The sequence below is a fragment of the Siphateles boraxobius genome, unplaced genomic scaffold (assembly GCF_051911475.1).
Source record: "Siphateles boraxobius isolate OS27281-9 unplaced genomic scaffold, OSU_SipBor_1 204, whole genome shotgun sequence".
Classification (NCBI taxonomy): Eukaryota; Metazoa; Chordata; class Actinopteri; order Cypriniformes; family Leuciscidae; genus Siphateles; species Siphateles boraxobius.
The window spans coordinates 2,718,935-2,736,917 of NW_027508816.1; the positions used below are offsets into that span (position 1 = coordinate 2,718,935).

A 17,983-nucleotide genomic window follows, 5' to 3' on the forward strand; every position below is an offset into this window, starting at 1 on the left:
TCCATCATAAAAGTGCATCTATCATCATAAAAGTGCATCTATCCATCATGAAAGTGCATCTATCTATCTATCATAAAAGTGCATCTGTCCATCATAAAAGTGCATCTATCCATCATAAAAGTGCATCTGTCCATCATTAAAGTGCATCTATCCATCGTAAAAGTGCATCTATCCATCATAAAAGTGCATCTATCCATCATAAAAGTGCATCTGTCCATCATAAAAGTCCATCTATCCGTGATAAAAGTGCATCTGTCCATCATAAAAGTCCATCTATCCATCATAAAAGTGCATCTATCATCATAAAAGTGCATCTATCCTTCATAAAAGTGCATCTGTCCATCATAAAAGTCCATCTATCCATCATAAAAGTGCATCTATCATCATAAAAGTGCATCTATCCATCATGAAAGTGCATCTATCTATCTATCATAAAAGTGCATCTGTCCATCATAAAAGTGCATCTATCCATCATAAAAGTGCATCTGTCCATCATTAAAGTGCATCTATCCATCGTAAAAGTGCATCTATCCATCATAAAAGTGCATCTATCCTTCATAAAAGTGCATCTGTCCATCATAAAAGTCCATCTATCCGTGATAAAAGTGCATCTGTCCATCATAAAAGTCCATCTATCCATCATAAAAGTGCATCTATCATCATAAAAGTGCATCTATCCTTCATAAAAGTGCATCTGTCCATCATAAAAGTCCATCTATCCGTGATAAAAGTGCATCTGTCCATCATAAAAGTGCATCTATCCATCATAAAAGTGCATCTATCTATCATAAAAGTGCATCTATCTATCATAAAAGTGCATCTGTCCATCATAAAAGTGCATCTATCTATCTATCTATCATAAAAGTGCATCTGTCCATCATAAAAGTGCTACTATCCATCATAAAAGTGCATCTGTCCATCATAAAAGTGCATCTATCCATCATAAAAGTGCATCTATCTATCATAAAAGTGCATCTGTCCATCATAAAAGTGCATCTATCTATCTATCTATCATAAAAGTGCATCTGTCCATCATAAAAGTGCATCTATCCATCATAAAAGTGCATCTATCTATCATGAAAGTGCATCTATCTATCTATCATAAAAGTGCATCTGTCCATCATAAAAGTGCATCTGTTCCTCATAAAAGTGCATCTATCTATCTATCATAAAAGTGCATCTGTCCATCATAAAAGTGCATCTATCCATCATAAAAGTGCATCTATCATCATAAAAGTGCATCTATCCATCATGAAAGTGCATCTATCTATCTATCATAAAAGTGCATCTGTCCATCATAAAAGTGCATCTATCCATCATAAAAGTGCATCTGTCCATCATTAAAGTGCATCTATCCATCGTAAAAGTGCATCTATCCATCATAAAAGTGCATCTATCCATCATAAAAGTGCATCTATCCTTCATAAAAGTGCATCTGTCCATCATAAAAGTCCATCTATCCGTGATAAAAGTGCATCTGTCCATCATAAAAGTCCATCTATCCATCATAAAAGTGCATCTATCATCATAAAAGTGCATCTATCCTTCATAAAAGTGCATCTGTCCATCATAAAAGTCCATCTATCCGTGATAAAAGTGCATCTGTCCATCATAAAAGTGCATCTATCCATCATAAAAGTGCATCTATCCATCATAAAAGTGCATCTGTCCATCATAAAAGTGCATCTATCCATCATAAAAGTGCATCTATCCATCATAAAAGTGCATCTATCCATCATAAAAGTCCATCTATCCGTGATAAAAGTGCATCTGTCCATCATAAAAGTGCATCTATCCATCATAAAAGTGCATCTATCCATCATAAAAGTGCATCTGTCCATCATAAAAGTGCATCTATCCATCATAAAAGTGCATCTATCCATCGTAAAAGTGCATCTATCCATCATAAAAGTGCATCTATCCATCATAAAAGTGCATCTATCCTTCATAAAAGTGCATCTGTCCATCATAAAAGTCCATCTATCCGTGATAAAAGTGCATCTGTCCATCATAAAAGTCCATCTATCCATCATAAAAGTGCATCTATCATCATAAAAGTGCATCTATCCTTCATAAAAGTGCATCTATCCATCATAAAAGTGCATCTATCCATCATAAAAGTGCATCTATCCATCATAAAAGTCCATCTATCCATCATAAAAGTGCATCTGTCCATCATAAAAGTGCATCTATCCATCGTAAAAGTGCATCTATCCATCATAAAAGTGCATCTATCCATCATAAAAGTGCATCTATCCTTCATAAAAGTGCATCTGTCCATCATAAAAGTCCATCTATCCGTGATAAAAGTGCATCTGTCCATCATAAAAGTCCATCTATCCATCATAAAAGTGCATCTGTCCATCATAAAAGTGCATCTATCCGTGATAAAAGTGCATATGTCCATCATAAAAGTGCATCTATCCGTGATAAAAGTGCATCTGTCCATCATAAAAGTGCATCTATCCGTGATAAAAGTGCATCTGTCCATCATAAAAGTGCATCTATCCATCATAAAAGTGCATCTATCCATCATAAAAGTGCATCTGTCCATCATAAAAGTGCATCTATCCATCATAAAAGTGCATCTATCCATCATAAAAGTGCATCTGTCCATCGTAAAAGTGCATCTGTCCATCATAAAAGTGCATCTGTCCATCATAAAAGTGCATCTGTCCGTCATAAAAGTGCATCTGTCCATCATAAAAGTGCATCTATCCATCATAAAAGTGCATCTATCCATCATAAAAGTGCATCTGTCCATCATAAAAGCGCACCTGTCCATCATAAAAGTGCATCTGTCCATCATAAAAGTGCATCTATCCATCATAAAAGTGCACCTGTCCGTCATAAAAGTGCATCTGTCCATCATAAAAGTGCATCTATCCATCATAAAAGTGCATCTATCCATCATAAAAGTGCATCTATCCATCATAAAAGTGCATCTATCGATCATAAAAGTGCATCTGTCCATCATAAAAGTGCATCTGTCCATCATAAAAGCGCACCTGTCCATCATAAAAGCGCATCTGTCCGTCATAAAAGTGCATCTGTCCATCATAAAAGTGCATCTATCCATCATAAAAGTGCATCAATCCATCATAAAAGTGCATCTGTCCATCATAAAAGTGCATCTATCCATCATAAAAGTGCATCTGTCCATCATAAAAGTGCATCTATCCATCATAAAAGTGCATCTATCCATCATAAAAGTGCATCTGTCCATCATAAAAGTGCTTCTGTCCATCATAAAAGTGCATCTATCCATCATAAAAGTGCATCTGTCCATCATAAAAGTGCATCTGTCCATCATAAAAGTGCATCTGTCCATCATAAAAGTGCATCTGTCCATCATAAAAGTGCATCTATCCATCATAAAAGTGCATCTATCCATCATAAAAGTGCATCTGTCCATCATAAAAGCGCACCTGTCCATCATAAAAGTGCATCTGTCCATCATAAAAGTGCATCTATCCATCATAAAAGTGCATCTGTCCGTCATAAAAGTGCATCTGTCCATCATAAAAGTGCATCTATCCATCATAAAAGTGCATCTATCCATCATAAAAGTGCATCTGTCCATCATAAAAGTGCATCTGTCCATCATAAAAGTGCATCTGTCCATCATAAAAGTGCATCTGTCCGTCATAAAAGTGCATCTGTTCATCATAAAAGTGCATCTATCCATCATAAAAGTGCATCTATCCATCATAAAAGTGCATCTGTCCATCATAAAAGTGCATCTGTCCATCATAAAAGTGCATCTGTCCATAATAAAAGTGCATCTATCCATCATAAAAGTGCATCTGTCCATCATAAAAGTGCATCTGTCCATCATAAAAGTGCATCTGTCCGTCATAAAAGTGCATCTGTCCATCATAAAAGTGCATCTGTCCGTCATAAAAGTGCATCTGTCCATCATAAAAGTGCATCTATCCATCATAAAAGTGCATCTGACCATCATAAAAGCGCACCTGTCCATCATAAAAGTGCATCTGTCCGTCATAAAAGCGCACCTGTCCATCATAAAAGTGCATCTGTCCATCATAAAAGCGCACCTGTCCATCATAAAAGTGCATCTGTCCGTCATAAAAGTGCATCTGTCCATCATAAAAGTGCATCTGTCCATCATAAAAGCGCACCTGTCCATCATAAAAGCGCATCTGTCCATCATAAAAGTGCATCTGTCCATCATAAAAGTGCATCTGTCCATCATAAAAGTGCATCTATCCATCATAAAAGTGCATCTGTCCATCATAAAAGCGCACCTGTCCATCATAAAAGTGCATGTCCGTCATAAAAGTGCATCTGTCCATCATAAAAGTGCATCTATCCATCATAAAAATGCATCTATCCATCATAAAAGTGCATCTGTCCATCATAAAAGCGCACCTGTCCATCATAAAAGTGCATCTGTCCATCATAAAAGTGCATCTGTCCATCATAAAAGTGCATCTATCCATCATAAAAGTGCATCTGTCCATCATAAAAGCGCACCTGTCCATCATAAAAGTGCATCTGTCCGTCATAAAAGTGCATCTGTCCATCATAAAAGTGCATCTATCCATCATAAAAGTGCATCTATCCATCATAAAAGTGCATCTGTCCATCATAAAAGCGCACCTGTCCATCATAAAAGTGCATCTGTCCATCATAAAAGTGCATCTGTCCATTATAAAAGCATCATATATCCACATTGATGATGGATAGATGCACTTTTATGAACTTCAAAACAGAAACGGTCATTCACTGCCATTATAAAGCTTGGAAGAGCCAGGAGATTTCTTATACAACTCTGATTATATTCGTCTGAAAGAAGAAAGACATACACCTAGGCTGACTTAAAATCATGGACTAATTTTCATTTTTGGGTGAACTATCCCTTTAAGCTGCAATTTAGAGCGGTGTAAACACACATCAGTGTTCAGCACATCTTCACGTCACTGCGTCTCTTCTGTGTGAGGATGAGTGTAAGCCTTTGTGTCCGGCGGTACACACGTTTGCTGTTATAAAACAGCTCTTCATTCTTATAGGATGAAGCTGATGGAAAGGAGTCGATACACACGTCTCTGACACACATCACTACAGTATAATATGGCGATGGGAGATTTCTGAATGCTGGCTGCGGTAATAGCCTAGTTAGTTAGTCTAATGTGTAATGAGCTGAAGCTAAAACATAAATACATTTTTGTTGCTTGAAATAAAATTAACCGTTACTGAAATAACATATCAGAAATATAAAATATAGTTCACCCCATAAAACCTGTACTAAAATCCATTTATCTTTTGGATCCCAAATTAAGATATTTTTTTATATTATATTTTGTCATGATATTGATGACAGAATTTAAATTTTTTATTTTATTTTTGGGTGAACAGACCCTTTAAATCTGTATTGCAGCCTCCGGGGACATTTTTCTTTATGTAGAGGAGTTGAATAGAATTGAAACTCTTTGTTTGGCCATTGCAGCAGTTTATGTTTCAGACCTGCAGCGCCATCTAGCAGTGATGATGGAGTAATACACCCTTGAGGAAACTTACATTCAAGCATTTATCTTTTCATGGAAGACATATTAGGGTTTATTATTCACATGTTTTTGTGTGTGGGCCCAGTTAAGTTGAGTGTCTGTTTCTATTTAAGGTTGACTTTACTCTACACTGGTATTGTGCCTGATGAAGACCTGATGGTCCAAATGTTGTGCTATTAATACATTCATTTGGAGCAGCTATTTTCAGTCTGCGGACTTCACGCTTCTTTTTTTTTTGTTAATGTAGTTTTTCACCACAAATTCTGCTGTTAAACATGATTATTTAAAAAAAAACAAGCTAAAATCATGCGGATTGGCGAGTTCAACAGAAGCAGATTCCATCGATTAACAACCTCGTAGCTCACAGTAGGGCTGTCTTTAAAGGGTTATAAGTTATAGTTAAAAATCAATTTCCCTATGATGAGAATGAATGGGGTTTTTACTTTGGAAACCAGGCGGGCGACAGGAAACTGATAAAAATGACGAGAACAATGACGAGGGGTTGTGCTCATTTATGCTGTGTTCTATACGATATACACAGACAGGTTTTGTTAAAATACATGCTTTCAAATGCATCTCATTTTGCACTGGGTTGCTGCTGGTTTGACTGGAGCGTGTGTGTGTGTGTGTTCTCAGGGCCATCGGTGCGAACCCCCTGTACTGCGACTGCCGCCTGCGCTGGCTCTCCGACTGGGTGAAGACCGGATACAAGGAGCCTGGGATCGCGCGCTGTGTCGGGCCGCACGGCATGCTGGGAAAACTGCTGCTCACCACGCCGGCCAAGAGGTTCGAGTGCCAAGGTGAGATGAGGGGAGTGAGGGATTCGTCAATGTCGAGAGCGGGGATATTTCCCTATCATTGAGATACTAGGATTTGTAATGATATTTTCAATTAATTTTTAATTCTAATTTTACATTTAGTTGTGTTTTTGCTCTTTTTTTATATATTTTTATTTCTATATATTTTTTATTCATTTTTATTTCATTTTTATTTTTAGTACATCAACTGAAAATGAAAATGGAATATTTTTCATTTTTCAATGAAAAAAAGTTTGATTACAGGTAACATCGTTTTGTTACCAAAGTTAAAGATAAATCCATGAAGTTATAAAGATGGTTATGATGGGTTACGTAGACCCCAAACTGATTTTATCTTTTATCTTTATATCTCATGTGTATATATATATATATATATATATATATATACATACAATCTTTTCAACCACACAGTATAATTATTTCTCTTACGATAATTCATATTATTGTATATTGCATATTATTGGATAAAAGTTTATAGTTCAGATATAAAAACTGATGTCTACAGTTGTGATCAAAATACAGTAAATCACCTTTTGAAAGTAACATGATGTTTCAAATAAAGATTGTATCGATTAAATTGTTACACCAGTAGGTGGCGACAAGTGACTATAAAAAATGTTTGTCATCGAATCATTCAAGAGATTCGTTCAAAAATACTGATTTATTCAGTAATAAAACAAATGAAGACTGAATCATTCATCCAAATCAACTTTTTAAAATAATTAATTCAAATTGATTAAACATTTTTAAACAGACTGAAGCAATAAACGTTTAGTCAGAACTGGCTGGTGCTGCTCTGGCAGTGTCGCAGGCGTATACCAGGCTGACCAGATGAAAGAAAGGCTCAAAAGCAGAGTGTGGCGAGTAAAGACTGGGGACTGGCTTGTCGAGCCTCATAATAGACCTGAGACAAAAGTCCAGAGGGTTTTTTGTCCCAGGTCTGTGGGGGTGTGCCCCTTTGGGTCGAGGCATGTAAAATACATCAATCAGCTCCTACCGGACAGCCTCACAAAACCTCTGTAACATCCCCGCCAGCTCTGGTGATTCGGGGGCAGTGGTTTCCAGTGAGATGTTGGATACCCCAATGAAATTTGGTACCCCTTTAAATAGACGTTGGCAGCGTTAAGCTACTGCCGGGTATCGCTCTATAACGGCGTGGTTCCCACTACCGTGAAACCGGAATAGGTGCATCTGCTGTCACAAGATAATCTCTTCTGGACAAAGGGGCCATAGAACATGTTTCCCTCCCAAAGAGAAGAGTCTATTACTATTACAGTCGATAAATTGCCAGGCGGACTGCGTTCGTGCCGTCTAACAGGCTCTGCTTTAGGGTCAGGACAAGTTCCTGTCCCCTCGGGAGATTTACACCCCCGGGAGCAGGTTTGGAAAGGTTTTTTTTTTCACGAAGTTGAGGTGACCTCTTTACCTTTTCAAGGAACTGTGTAAAGTCTCCTCTTCTTCTCTCTAAATCTCAATGCTCTTAGGAGTCCTTGTTCGTCATCAAGGGTCCTTGCCTCTTACTGATAGCGCCTTGTAGGCTAAACAGAGTTTGATTCTCGGAAATGATATCACTCCTCGGCAACTCGCCCTGGGCGATGCCGAACAGGAGTGACCTTCAGTCTCAAACGCAGGGGATAATATCCCCAGCCCGAGTTGTGTAACCTTCATCTAATGGACACTGGGTTTTCAGCTGATGTCATAGAGACCATCCTCCGTGCATGGGCTCCCTCCACTAGAGGAAGTTATGCCAATAAATGGGGTGTCTTTGAAAAGTGGTGCACTGCACGTAATGCAGATCCAGTTAACTGCCAGATTGCATCAGTTCTGGACTTCCTGTGTTTATGTGGCCGCTTTATCGGCCTGCCACGCCTTGATTGATGGGGTGCCCCTTGGGAAGCATCCTCTGCTCGCATGGGCCTCCCGTTAGAACCAAGATCCCTTCAAGGGACTGAGCTATAGTCCTTCAGGGTCTGGTTGGGACCCCCTTTGAACCTCTTGAGTCGGTGGCTGACAAGCTTCTGACTTTAAAGATGTTTCTTCTTATGGCTATCACTTCTTTGAAATCAATTAGAGATTTGCAGGCTCTGTCGGTCTCGCCGTCCTGCCTACACTTTGCCCCAGGAATGGTGAAAGTAATCTTGCATCCTCATCCTGACTACCTGCCTAAGGTATCTTTCTCGACTGTACATCCGGTCACTTTTGAGGCCTTCTGCCCTCCGCCGTTCACAACGCCGGGGTCAGGAGAGTCTTCACAGACTGTGTCCAGTCCGTGCTCTTCGGGCACACATATATTCACAGCTGGTCATGCACAAAAGTGTTCCCATAGCGCTTAAATCAAGTGAAGCATCTCGTTCATACTTTTTCAGGGAACTGGTTTACTGTCAAGTTACCCGAGACGTTATTCTCTATATCACTGTCACTATTTCTGAAATCTTGAGTTTCTTCCGGGAACGAACACGTCACAATATTCCTCATTATAATAATTCATACACAGAATAAAGGGGCGGGGCCTGGTTGAGTTAGTTAGTAGTGTGTTAAACTGGTGGTTATTGTAAGGGGCGGGACATTTCCCAAACACACTCAAAGCGCTCGACCAATCACAACACACTGCTCCAGCCGACCAATCAGAGCACAGGGTGCTTTTCAGAAGGAGGGGCTTCATAGAGACAGGAAGTAAACAGAGCGTTACTGACAGACTGGGAAGAGAGGAGCCGCAACAATGGAGAATATGAGAAAAATAATCAACATTCAAGAAGGAAAACCTGTTCTAGTAGAGCCTGAAACAACATCAAGACTTTTTTAAAGTGCATAATATGGCCTCTTTAAATAAAAATCTTTGTGTTACACAATATTGGTCATTCATACCTCAGCAAAGCTCTTCTACCACTCTTTGTTCTGAGAGATACCAACTTGGATTCTCATTGTGCCTCTTTGAAATATGGATGCCGGTGTTGTTGATATTTGCGGGACTTGTTGTGTCTGTGTGCGCAGGGGAAGTGGACACTGCGATACTGGCGAAGTGTAACCCGTGCATGTCTAGCCCCTGTCTGAACCACGGCAGCTGCGAGGCGGATCAGACGGACGGATACAGGTGCATCTGTTCTGAGGGATTTAAGGTGAGCACACAAAACACGTGATCCAATGTGAACGCTGACAGACGGATGTGAAACGCTCATGCATTTCCTTTAACGTACAGGGCAAGAACTGTGAGACTGTGATTAACGCTTGTGTCAGTGAACCCTGTAAGAACGGAGGAACGTGCCACATGTCCGGAGAAGAGGAGGAAGGCTATAGGTGAACTATCCACATCACATTTTCTTATTGTTTAAAAACATGTGGAATAGTTGAAAGCATGCAACAAAATATTACTTTTTGTACTAAATTCATCATATCTTCATTTTAAAACAGTTGTGTCCGTACAGCACTGCATTACAGCTAAATGAATTTTTCTGAACATTTTATCACAGTATAAAAATTGTATTGTCCGAAAAGTGGTGTTTAATTCCAGGTTTTTTCAGAGAATCGACTCTGACTTAATGGAATCAATTCCTCGACTTCATCAACTATTGATTTTACATCAAAACAGGGTCAGGAATTGAATACAAGACTACAGTTGCAAAATTTATTAAATTTTTTTTTCCAACACAAAGCCTTTAAGGTTCCCCTGTGGTGAAAATCCAGCTTTTAATGTTGTTTATGTGTCTATATATGGTGTTTTTAATATGCTTAAAAGACAAACCATGTGTAATTTCATAAGTCGACAGCATTGCTGAGTATTTTCAACTTAAAACTGCAGTGAACCAAAGACAGTGTCAAAAACACGCTTTGAAATCGCTGATGTTTCTGACGTCACAAACTACCTTGTAACCAATCAGATCAACGTGTGATCGTCAACGAGTGGATCTCTGAGTGAGTGAGTGAGTGAGTGGAGGCGGGGCTCATTTGCATATTCATAGAACTGCGCATACTAAATGAGGCAAGGGTGTCGAGTTACATTCAAGATATTTTAAGACATGAAGACATTTTTTTCAAGGAATAAAACTCGTTAGTATGTCATTTTTTGAACAAAGATGACTTTTAAGAGATAAAATTATTGACTACAGGGGGACTTTAAATTTTTCATTAAATAACATTAATGAAATGACAAAGCCGGCATGGAGGTATTCATTAGTACAATCTACGGTTACTGAATGTTATTTACAACCCCAAATCAGAAAAAGTTGGGACATTTTGTAAAATGCAATAAAATCAAGAATCTGTGATTTGTTCATTCTATTTAACCTTTTATTAGCTGACAAAAGTACAAAGAAAAGTTTTCCAATTTTTTCACTGACCAACATAATTGTATTTTGTAAATATGAACAAAATTTTGATTTTGATGGCTGCAACACACCCAAAAAAAGTCGGTACAGAGACAAAATAAAAGTAAAAAAATTATCCAAATTAGATTATCCAACTATTTTGAAACAGTCCACAATGAGCACGTGAATTGGTAATAGTTGGGGTATCATGTTTGGGTGTAAAAGTGCTTCTCAGTCTTTTTAAGCAAAGATGGGTCATGGCTCATCACTTTGTGCCAAATATCTTGAGAGAATTGTCAAACGATTTTAAAAAATCACATTTCTCAATGCAAGATTGCCAAGCATTTATGCCTTTCATCATCTTCCATACATAATATTGTCACAAGATTCAGGGAATCCAGAGAAATCTCAGTCTGTGTTGGGTAAGGCAGTAGACCTCTGTTGAATGTGCGTGACCTTTGAGCCCTCAGATGGCATTGCACAAGATACCATCATGGTAATCCGTTAAATACAGACACATGTGCTCAGGAGTAATTTGGAAAACCGTTTTCACTGAACACAGTCTGACGCTGCATCAAGAAATGCCACTTGAATCTCTGATACGCAAGGAGAAAGCTTTACATCAGTTCTATGTGGAGATGCCGGCGAGTTCTCTGGGCCTGAGCCTATCTCAGACGGTCTAGAAGACAGTGGGAATGTGTGCTGTGGTCAGATGAGTCCATGTTTCAGCTTGTTTTTGGAGAAAATGGACATCGAGTTCTCAGTCCCAAAGACGAAAGGGACCAACCAGACTTTCACCAGCGACAGGTGCAAAAGCAAACATCTGTGCTGGTATTGAGGTGCATCATTGCAAACGGTATGGGTCACTTGCATTATTGTGAAGGTACCATGGACATGGAGGCATATATTTGGATCGTACAGAGACATAAACTGCCATCAAGATGACATCTTTCCTGGGAAGCAAGACAATGCCAGGCCTCATTCTGCACGTGCTAAAACTGAGTGGTTTCTAAACACTCTGCACCATAGAAGAGATGTGCCTCCTGTTTACTGCAGTCCAGATATGATCTTATGGAAAATGTATGACCCATCATAAAAAGGAGAATCAGGCAACGATGACCACAAACTGTTGAGCGGCTGTCTTGTATCAGACAAGATTGGGCAAATATTCCACTAGCAAAACTCCAACCATTAGTATCCTCAACTCAACTCCCAAATGATTAAAAAGTGTAATTAAAAAGAAAGGTGAAGTGGCACAGTGGTAAACATGTCTCTGTCCCAACTTTTTTGGGGTGTGTTGCAGCCATCAAAATCAAAATTTGTTCATATTTACAAAATACAATTATGTTGGTCAGTGAAGACATTGGAAAACGTTTCTTTGTACTTTCGTCAGCTAATAAAATGTTAAATAGAATGAACAAATCACAGATTCTTGATTTTATTGCATTTTACAAAATGTCCCAACTTTTTCTGATTTGGGGTTGTATTTAAGTAGGATAAATGTATGTAACGCATAGTGTAGTACGTCAGTGTCCGAATTCCCTGCTTCATTTCATTCACTCCTTGCTGATATAGTGCACTCAATTGCTGTGCACTATATAGTGAGTGAACATGTGAGCGATTTCAGACACAGCAACAGCGTCAACAGCAAAGAGAGTCGATTATTCCTGTAGGATCGAGCTCGACTCTAGGGCTCTTCAGAGTCCAGGGATTTACTCTTTATCACCTCTAGCTTCTAAAATAAACATACTGTGATGTGATGTCTTATATTTTATATTTTGTGTGAAATGTGACGAGGACTTCTTAATGAAATTAATTCTCACAGTGCTTAGAAAGCTTGATCCCCATTTAAAACAAGGCATTTGTGTTTTGTCAGCTGTTCATGTGCTGCAGGCTTTGAAGGTCCCGTGTGTGACACCGACACTGACGAGTGTAAAGATAACGACTGTCAGAACGGAGCGACCTGCATAGACGGGATCAACAATTACACATGTTTATGTGCCCCTTTTTACACAGGTACATGTTAAGGCCCCAATATACTCACTGCGAAGGGGTACAAAGAAAGTTTGATAAACTGTTAGAAAACATCGTGACTCCGCCCACATTTGGATCAATATGTAAATATGAGCTGCTCTTTCCTCTCAATAACAGAATAAACACACAATAACAATAAGAAAACAGCAGTTCGGAAAGCATCTGATCATAGTGATGTGGAGATGTTTGCTCCAGCTCTGAGATTCAGATCTACAGTCACGTCACGTTTATTCATACAGCACTTTATACAATAGATAGATTTACAGTATTAAATATGACAAACAGTGTCAGTGTCTCTTTCAGTTAGAATCACAGCTTCAGTTTCTACTATAAAGCGCCTCTCCAGTGTTATCGTGTTTTTACTCGCGTCTGAACAGAAGAAATGAAGATTTACAGCTCAAAGAAGGCGGAGCCTCAGAGCCACACCCACCTATTACATCATCACCACACTGACCAATGGCAGTTTGAAGGGGTTTAACCAGCCGGAGAGAACTTTTCTAGAAAGATCAGCTTCGACAAGCTTCAAACTCCAGAAACAAATTTCGTTTTGGCCCGATTTTGTCCGAAATGACGTCTCACCAGTTCTTTTTTTATTTTTTTTTATTTAGATTGAAGTATATTGGGGCTCTTAGTATTACTGTCTGAGAGTATACAATTGTGTTTTCTTTAAATCAAAGAATTTTCCAGTCTTTTGTCTTAAACTATTCTAAGCAAATTGTTATATCACCAACCTTACAGATGTGTGTGTGTGTGTGTGTGTGTAGGGGAGATGTGTGAGGATATGGAGGATATGTGCGCTTCTACTCGCAGTCCCTGCAAGCACCAGTCAACCTGCTTCGTCACAGTCACTGGCCCAAAGTAACCACATCTCTTTTAACCTAGTAGATGAGTAACAGCCTTTTAATTAAAGAGGATCTATTCTGCTTTTCTCCTTGTTCATCTTTCTTCAGTGTGTAATGTTGCTGTTTGAGCATGAAAAAGCTCTGCAAAACTGCAGTTATTCTCTATATCAGTGTCACTGTTTCACCCTCCATTGTATCTTGAGTTTCTCCCGGGAACGAACACGTCACAATATTCCTCATTATAATAATTAATACGCAGAATAAAGGGGCGGGGCCTGGTTGAGTTAGTTAGTAGTGTGTTAAACTGGTGGTTATGGTAAGGGGCGGGACATTTCCCAAACACACTCGAAGCGCTCGACCAATCACAACACACTGCTCCAGCCGACCAATCAGAGTCGAAAATAATCCGAAAATAATCAACATCCATGCAGGAAAACCTGTTTTAGTAATGCCCATAAACAACAACAAGACTTTGGAAAAGGACACAATAGGTCCTCTTTAACTTGAAAAAATCTAATCTTTTCAAAGAGCTTCATAATGTTTGTGTACAGTGGTTTGTTTAACATGTGCACGTGTGTTTGATTCAGGTGTTTATGTGCACCTGGTTATGTGGGAGACGACTGCAGTGTGAACTATGATGATTGTAAGGACCACAGGTGTCAGAACGGAGCGCAGTGTGTGGACGAAGTCAACGGATACTCCTGCGTTTGTCCGAAGGGCTTCAGGTCAGTTCTATACACCATTATCTGTACATTTTAACATCTGTGGAATGAACCCCACGTCACCAGTGATACAGAAAGACACTTCATCTTTTGAAAGACTGAAACTAATGTCAGTGTGACATGTTTACAAAAAAAATAGCATTTTTCTTTTGTTCTAGAGGGACTTTATTTGACTCGATAAGTGAAGAAGTGAGGATGTGTTATGGTGTGTGTTGACGTGGATCTGTACGCTGACATCACTCGTGCAACTCCGTGGGATGAATTGCTTTTGTTATGACTTAGACACCAACGCCCAGATCCGGCCCAGACGCGTGGAATCCACATATACCAGATCTGGGCCGACACTATGTTGCTGTCTGATATTCCCGGTTCAGAAGTCCTTTTTGTTCCCTCAGTTGAGTGTTTCAAAAAAAGCTCAACTTTCTCCAACTCATTTCACAGTCTGTGATCACCTGATCCTAGCGATTTCTTTACTAGTCATCCAGAAAGCTGAGGTGATTTGCTTAAGACCTTACCTTGAACTTAAAACTTGTTTCTTTCATACAAACACTGTTGAATATTCCTAGAGTTACAGAGAGGAAATATGTATTTTGCATGAATTGGTTATAAAATTGTTTTTAATCTTTATCCAGTCACAACAGTAGGTAAACACACAAATGATGTTATGCTCTTGACTTTATAGAACACACTGCATAAACATGTATAGTGCAGTCTATGGCTAGATTTATTGTCTATAAATTGAGAAAGCACAACCGCTTTGCCTAGAGGAGGCCGTCATGACTGAAAGAGTACAGCGCAAAGTGGGCAGAAGAAGAAGAATCCTAGAGCATCAGCTACGGACTTAAAAACTCTTGTTGTTACATAGTTGAAGATCACCCTGAGATGCTAAAAGCCCTGGATGTTGTTGGGCTGTCCTGGTGTTCACTAATGCCACTTTTCTACTGCATGGTATGGCTCAGTACTGTACGTTGCGCCACGGCTCAGTTCGCTTTAGCTCAGTTGCTTTTCCACTGCAGTCACTACTGCTTCAAAGTGGGTGGGATTATGACTGATCGTTATAGTTTATCTGCTCCTCGGCACCCAACGAGAGGAACGTCTGCGCTTCTCGTCCACTGACCACGATTCAGACATTTCTTTTCTGGAAGTTTTTTTTCTTTCTTTTTTCTTAAAGCAAATAGTTTTAAAACAGGTGCTACAGCGGTGGCTGTTACTGCCACTGGCTATTTAAATCTAGCGGGTTTGATGTCTAACAAATACAATGACGCTGATAGTGACGATTCTGTCTGACCAATCAGTGATCTGCAGTGTTTTCACGTCATTTTAGTATCGGTACGGTACGCTTGGAACATCAACAGAGGTGGTACCATTTAAAGCGAGCCGTACCGTACCGTACTATGCAGTGGAAAAGCGCCATAAGGTGTTTTGTTGAGAGAACTATGGGAGAATGGATTCCACTTATGCATTTCATCTGGACCTTATAGAGGGTCTGCATTGACTTCACTTTCCCGCCGGAACAGCCGGACTGAGTGTCAGAAGAGCTTCTGCGTGACTGGATTTAATAGGGGAAACTGAGAACACATCAGTAAAACAAACGATGATCAGTTTAAACTAAAGATTTGACTCGATATAGTGTTTCTTACAACTTCCCAAAGATCCAGTGATCCGTGGATATTGACACGCCGCCAGGAATCGTGTTTCCTGACATTTATATGAGCCTCATTTCAACGCCGGGGAAATACATAAAGCAAATTTGCCTGTGAACGCTTTATATAAATACAATATGGGTCAAAATCCATGTGATCACTTATATCAGTGTCATATATATCATAATATCGCCCAGCCCTAAAACTTGTGTAGTTTTTTGTCAGTGTTTATTTAAAAACATCCAGTTATGCAGAATATACAATGGTAAATATTTAATTTATGTGTTGTCAGTACAATATATAACAATACAATATATAGGGTATGATTTTACCCCATAATTCAACATATTGACACAAAATTATAACTGTAAATCCACATTTCGCTGCCTGGATCCAGAAATTGCAGCGAATCAATTTGCTTCTCTGTTCTGTAGCTTTCAGCAGTCTGTAGAAATATACCTCAGATTTCTTGTCATAGCTAGTTGTTCAATCTCAAAGCTCTTGTCCGTTTTAGATGTGTTTTGTGGGTTTTTCATGGCATTCACGCTGAAAACAAATGTGTGTGTAACCGCAGTCACTCCGGCCGACGGTGACGTCACACGAATAACCTCTATACAACTTGTGCTAGAGGTGTGTCCACATTCTCGGCAACAAGTCAAGCTTGTTCTCAGTTGGTGTTGGACTCCACCATGGCTGTCCTTTGTCACATATGCTGTTTGTGAAATGTATGGACAGGATTTGAGATCCAAAGGCCTCAGGGTGGCATTTGCTAACCGTGACCTTCAATGTACTCTCTGGCAGTTTGTGGCCAAGTGTGAAGCCATTGGGATGAGAGTCTGGACCTCCATATCTGAGGCCATGGTATCATATCATTCCACCCGGTATTAAGATGCGTTTTGGTCGATCGGATCACAAGTGGATGACGCTTAATACTGGTGGAAACGGTATAAAACGTTTTGAGCTTGTCCACTTTCCTCCACTTGCAGAGGTAGTGGAAAACACATGCGACCCGATTGCTTTCTTAGTGTAAACGCTCATGTCTACTCTCCACCTAGTCAACTATTTCGTATTCATTGCGGGACGTGTTTTTGGGAAGTGCTCTTGTCAGACGGGTTTAAACTTGACGAAAGCAAAGGCACCCGCCCATTGACAATCCCCTCAACGTGTTCAGGACAGAAGCGGTCGAAAGTGGACAAACGAGTCGAGTTAAAACGGCAGGTGTAAACAGATATGCGTTTCACTCGTCTATTTGTGATCCGATTGACCAAAACGCATCTTAATACCAGGTGGAAACAGGGCCTCAGTCAGAAAGAGGTAGGTTGTCCTATTTGCGTAAGAAGTAAGTTCCTTCTCCAAATGCAGGAGTTTACGAACATATCTCGGGGTCTTGTTCACGAGTAAGGTCAGAGCATGAGATTGGTTGGTGGATGAGGGCATTGGCAGCAGTAATGAGCTGATTGCACCAGACTGTAATGGTGAAGGCCCAGACAGCCACATAAGGGGCTTTCGCACCGGAGGAACCTTTTCATAGTTCCTAGAACAATTGGCGGAAGTACCCGGATTTTGGCGCAACTAACTATACGAACGTGGAAAACAGTGATGGATGGGCCTCTTATTCTTTATGCAGAGGAGAAAATAGCTGAGCATGTGCACAAAACTCTCAATTGACCAATGAATCAATGTTCCTGACCCTCACCTATGGCAATGATCTTTGGCTAGTGACCGAAAGAGCGAGATTACGGGTACAAGCAGCTGAATTAAGTTCTCGGTCACGGTTTATTTTACAGTGAGCGTGTACTGGCTGTTTGCAGTGCTGCTGATTATCAGGTAAGATAATTAGGTGATGGCACTGTGGATGTTGTTTGTGCTGCTTCAGGTGTCCACAACTTCTCCCTATAACCACTTGTGGGGTTCCAATGGTGTGTATTGTCATCTTTAAGATATTTATTTGATTGTGTGTCTGCTATTATCTACAAATGTGATTCAGACATTGAGAGAAGAAAGTCCCACATTAACCTGCAAATTGCAGTTTCATGCATGCTTCTAATAGATGCTCACTCCAGCAAACGAACATGCATGTCAGAGAAAATCACAG

At 39.7% G+C, this 17,983-nt stretch overlaps 1 protein-coding gene across 2 annotated transcripts in view; it reads left to right on the top strand.

Annotated features, from left to right (window-relative positions):
* Nucleotides 1–17,983, top strand: part of slit1a (slit homolog 1a (Drosophila)) — a 169,672-nt gene that overhangs the window by 144,290 nt on the left and 7,399 nt on the right. For both annotated transcript variants that reach the window (XM_077237610.1, XM_077237611.1), the window contains 6 exons: nucleotides 6,165–6,328; nucleotides 9,338–9,462; nucleotides 9,543–9,640; nucleotides 12,524–12,663; nucleotides 13,446–13,539; nucleotides 14,111–14,248. In XM_077237610.1, coding sequence (XP_077093725.1) covers nucleotides 6,165–6,328; nucleotides 9,338–9,462; nucleotides 9,543–9,640; nucleotides 12,524–12,663; nucleotides 13,446–13,539; nucleotides 14,111–14,248 — 759 coding nt within the window. The remainder of the gene's footprint in view (nucleotides 1–6,164; nucleotides 6,329–9,337; nucleotides 9,463–9,542; nucleotides 9,641–12,523; nucleotides 12,664–13,445; nucleotides 13,540–14,110; nucleotides 14,249–17,983) is intronic.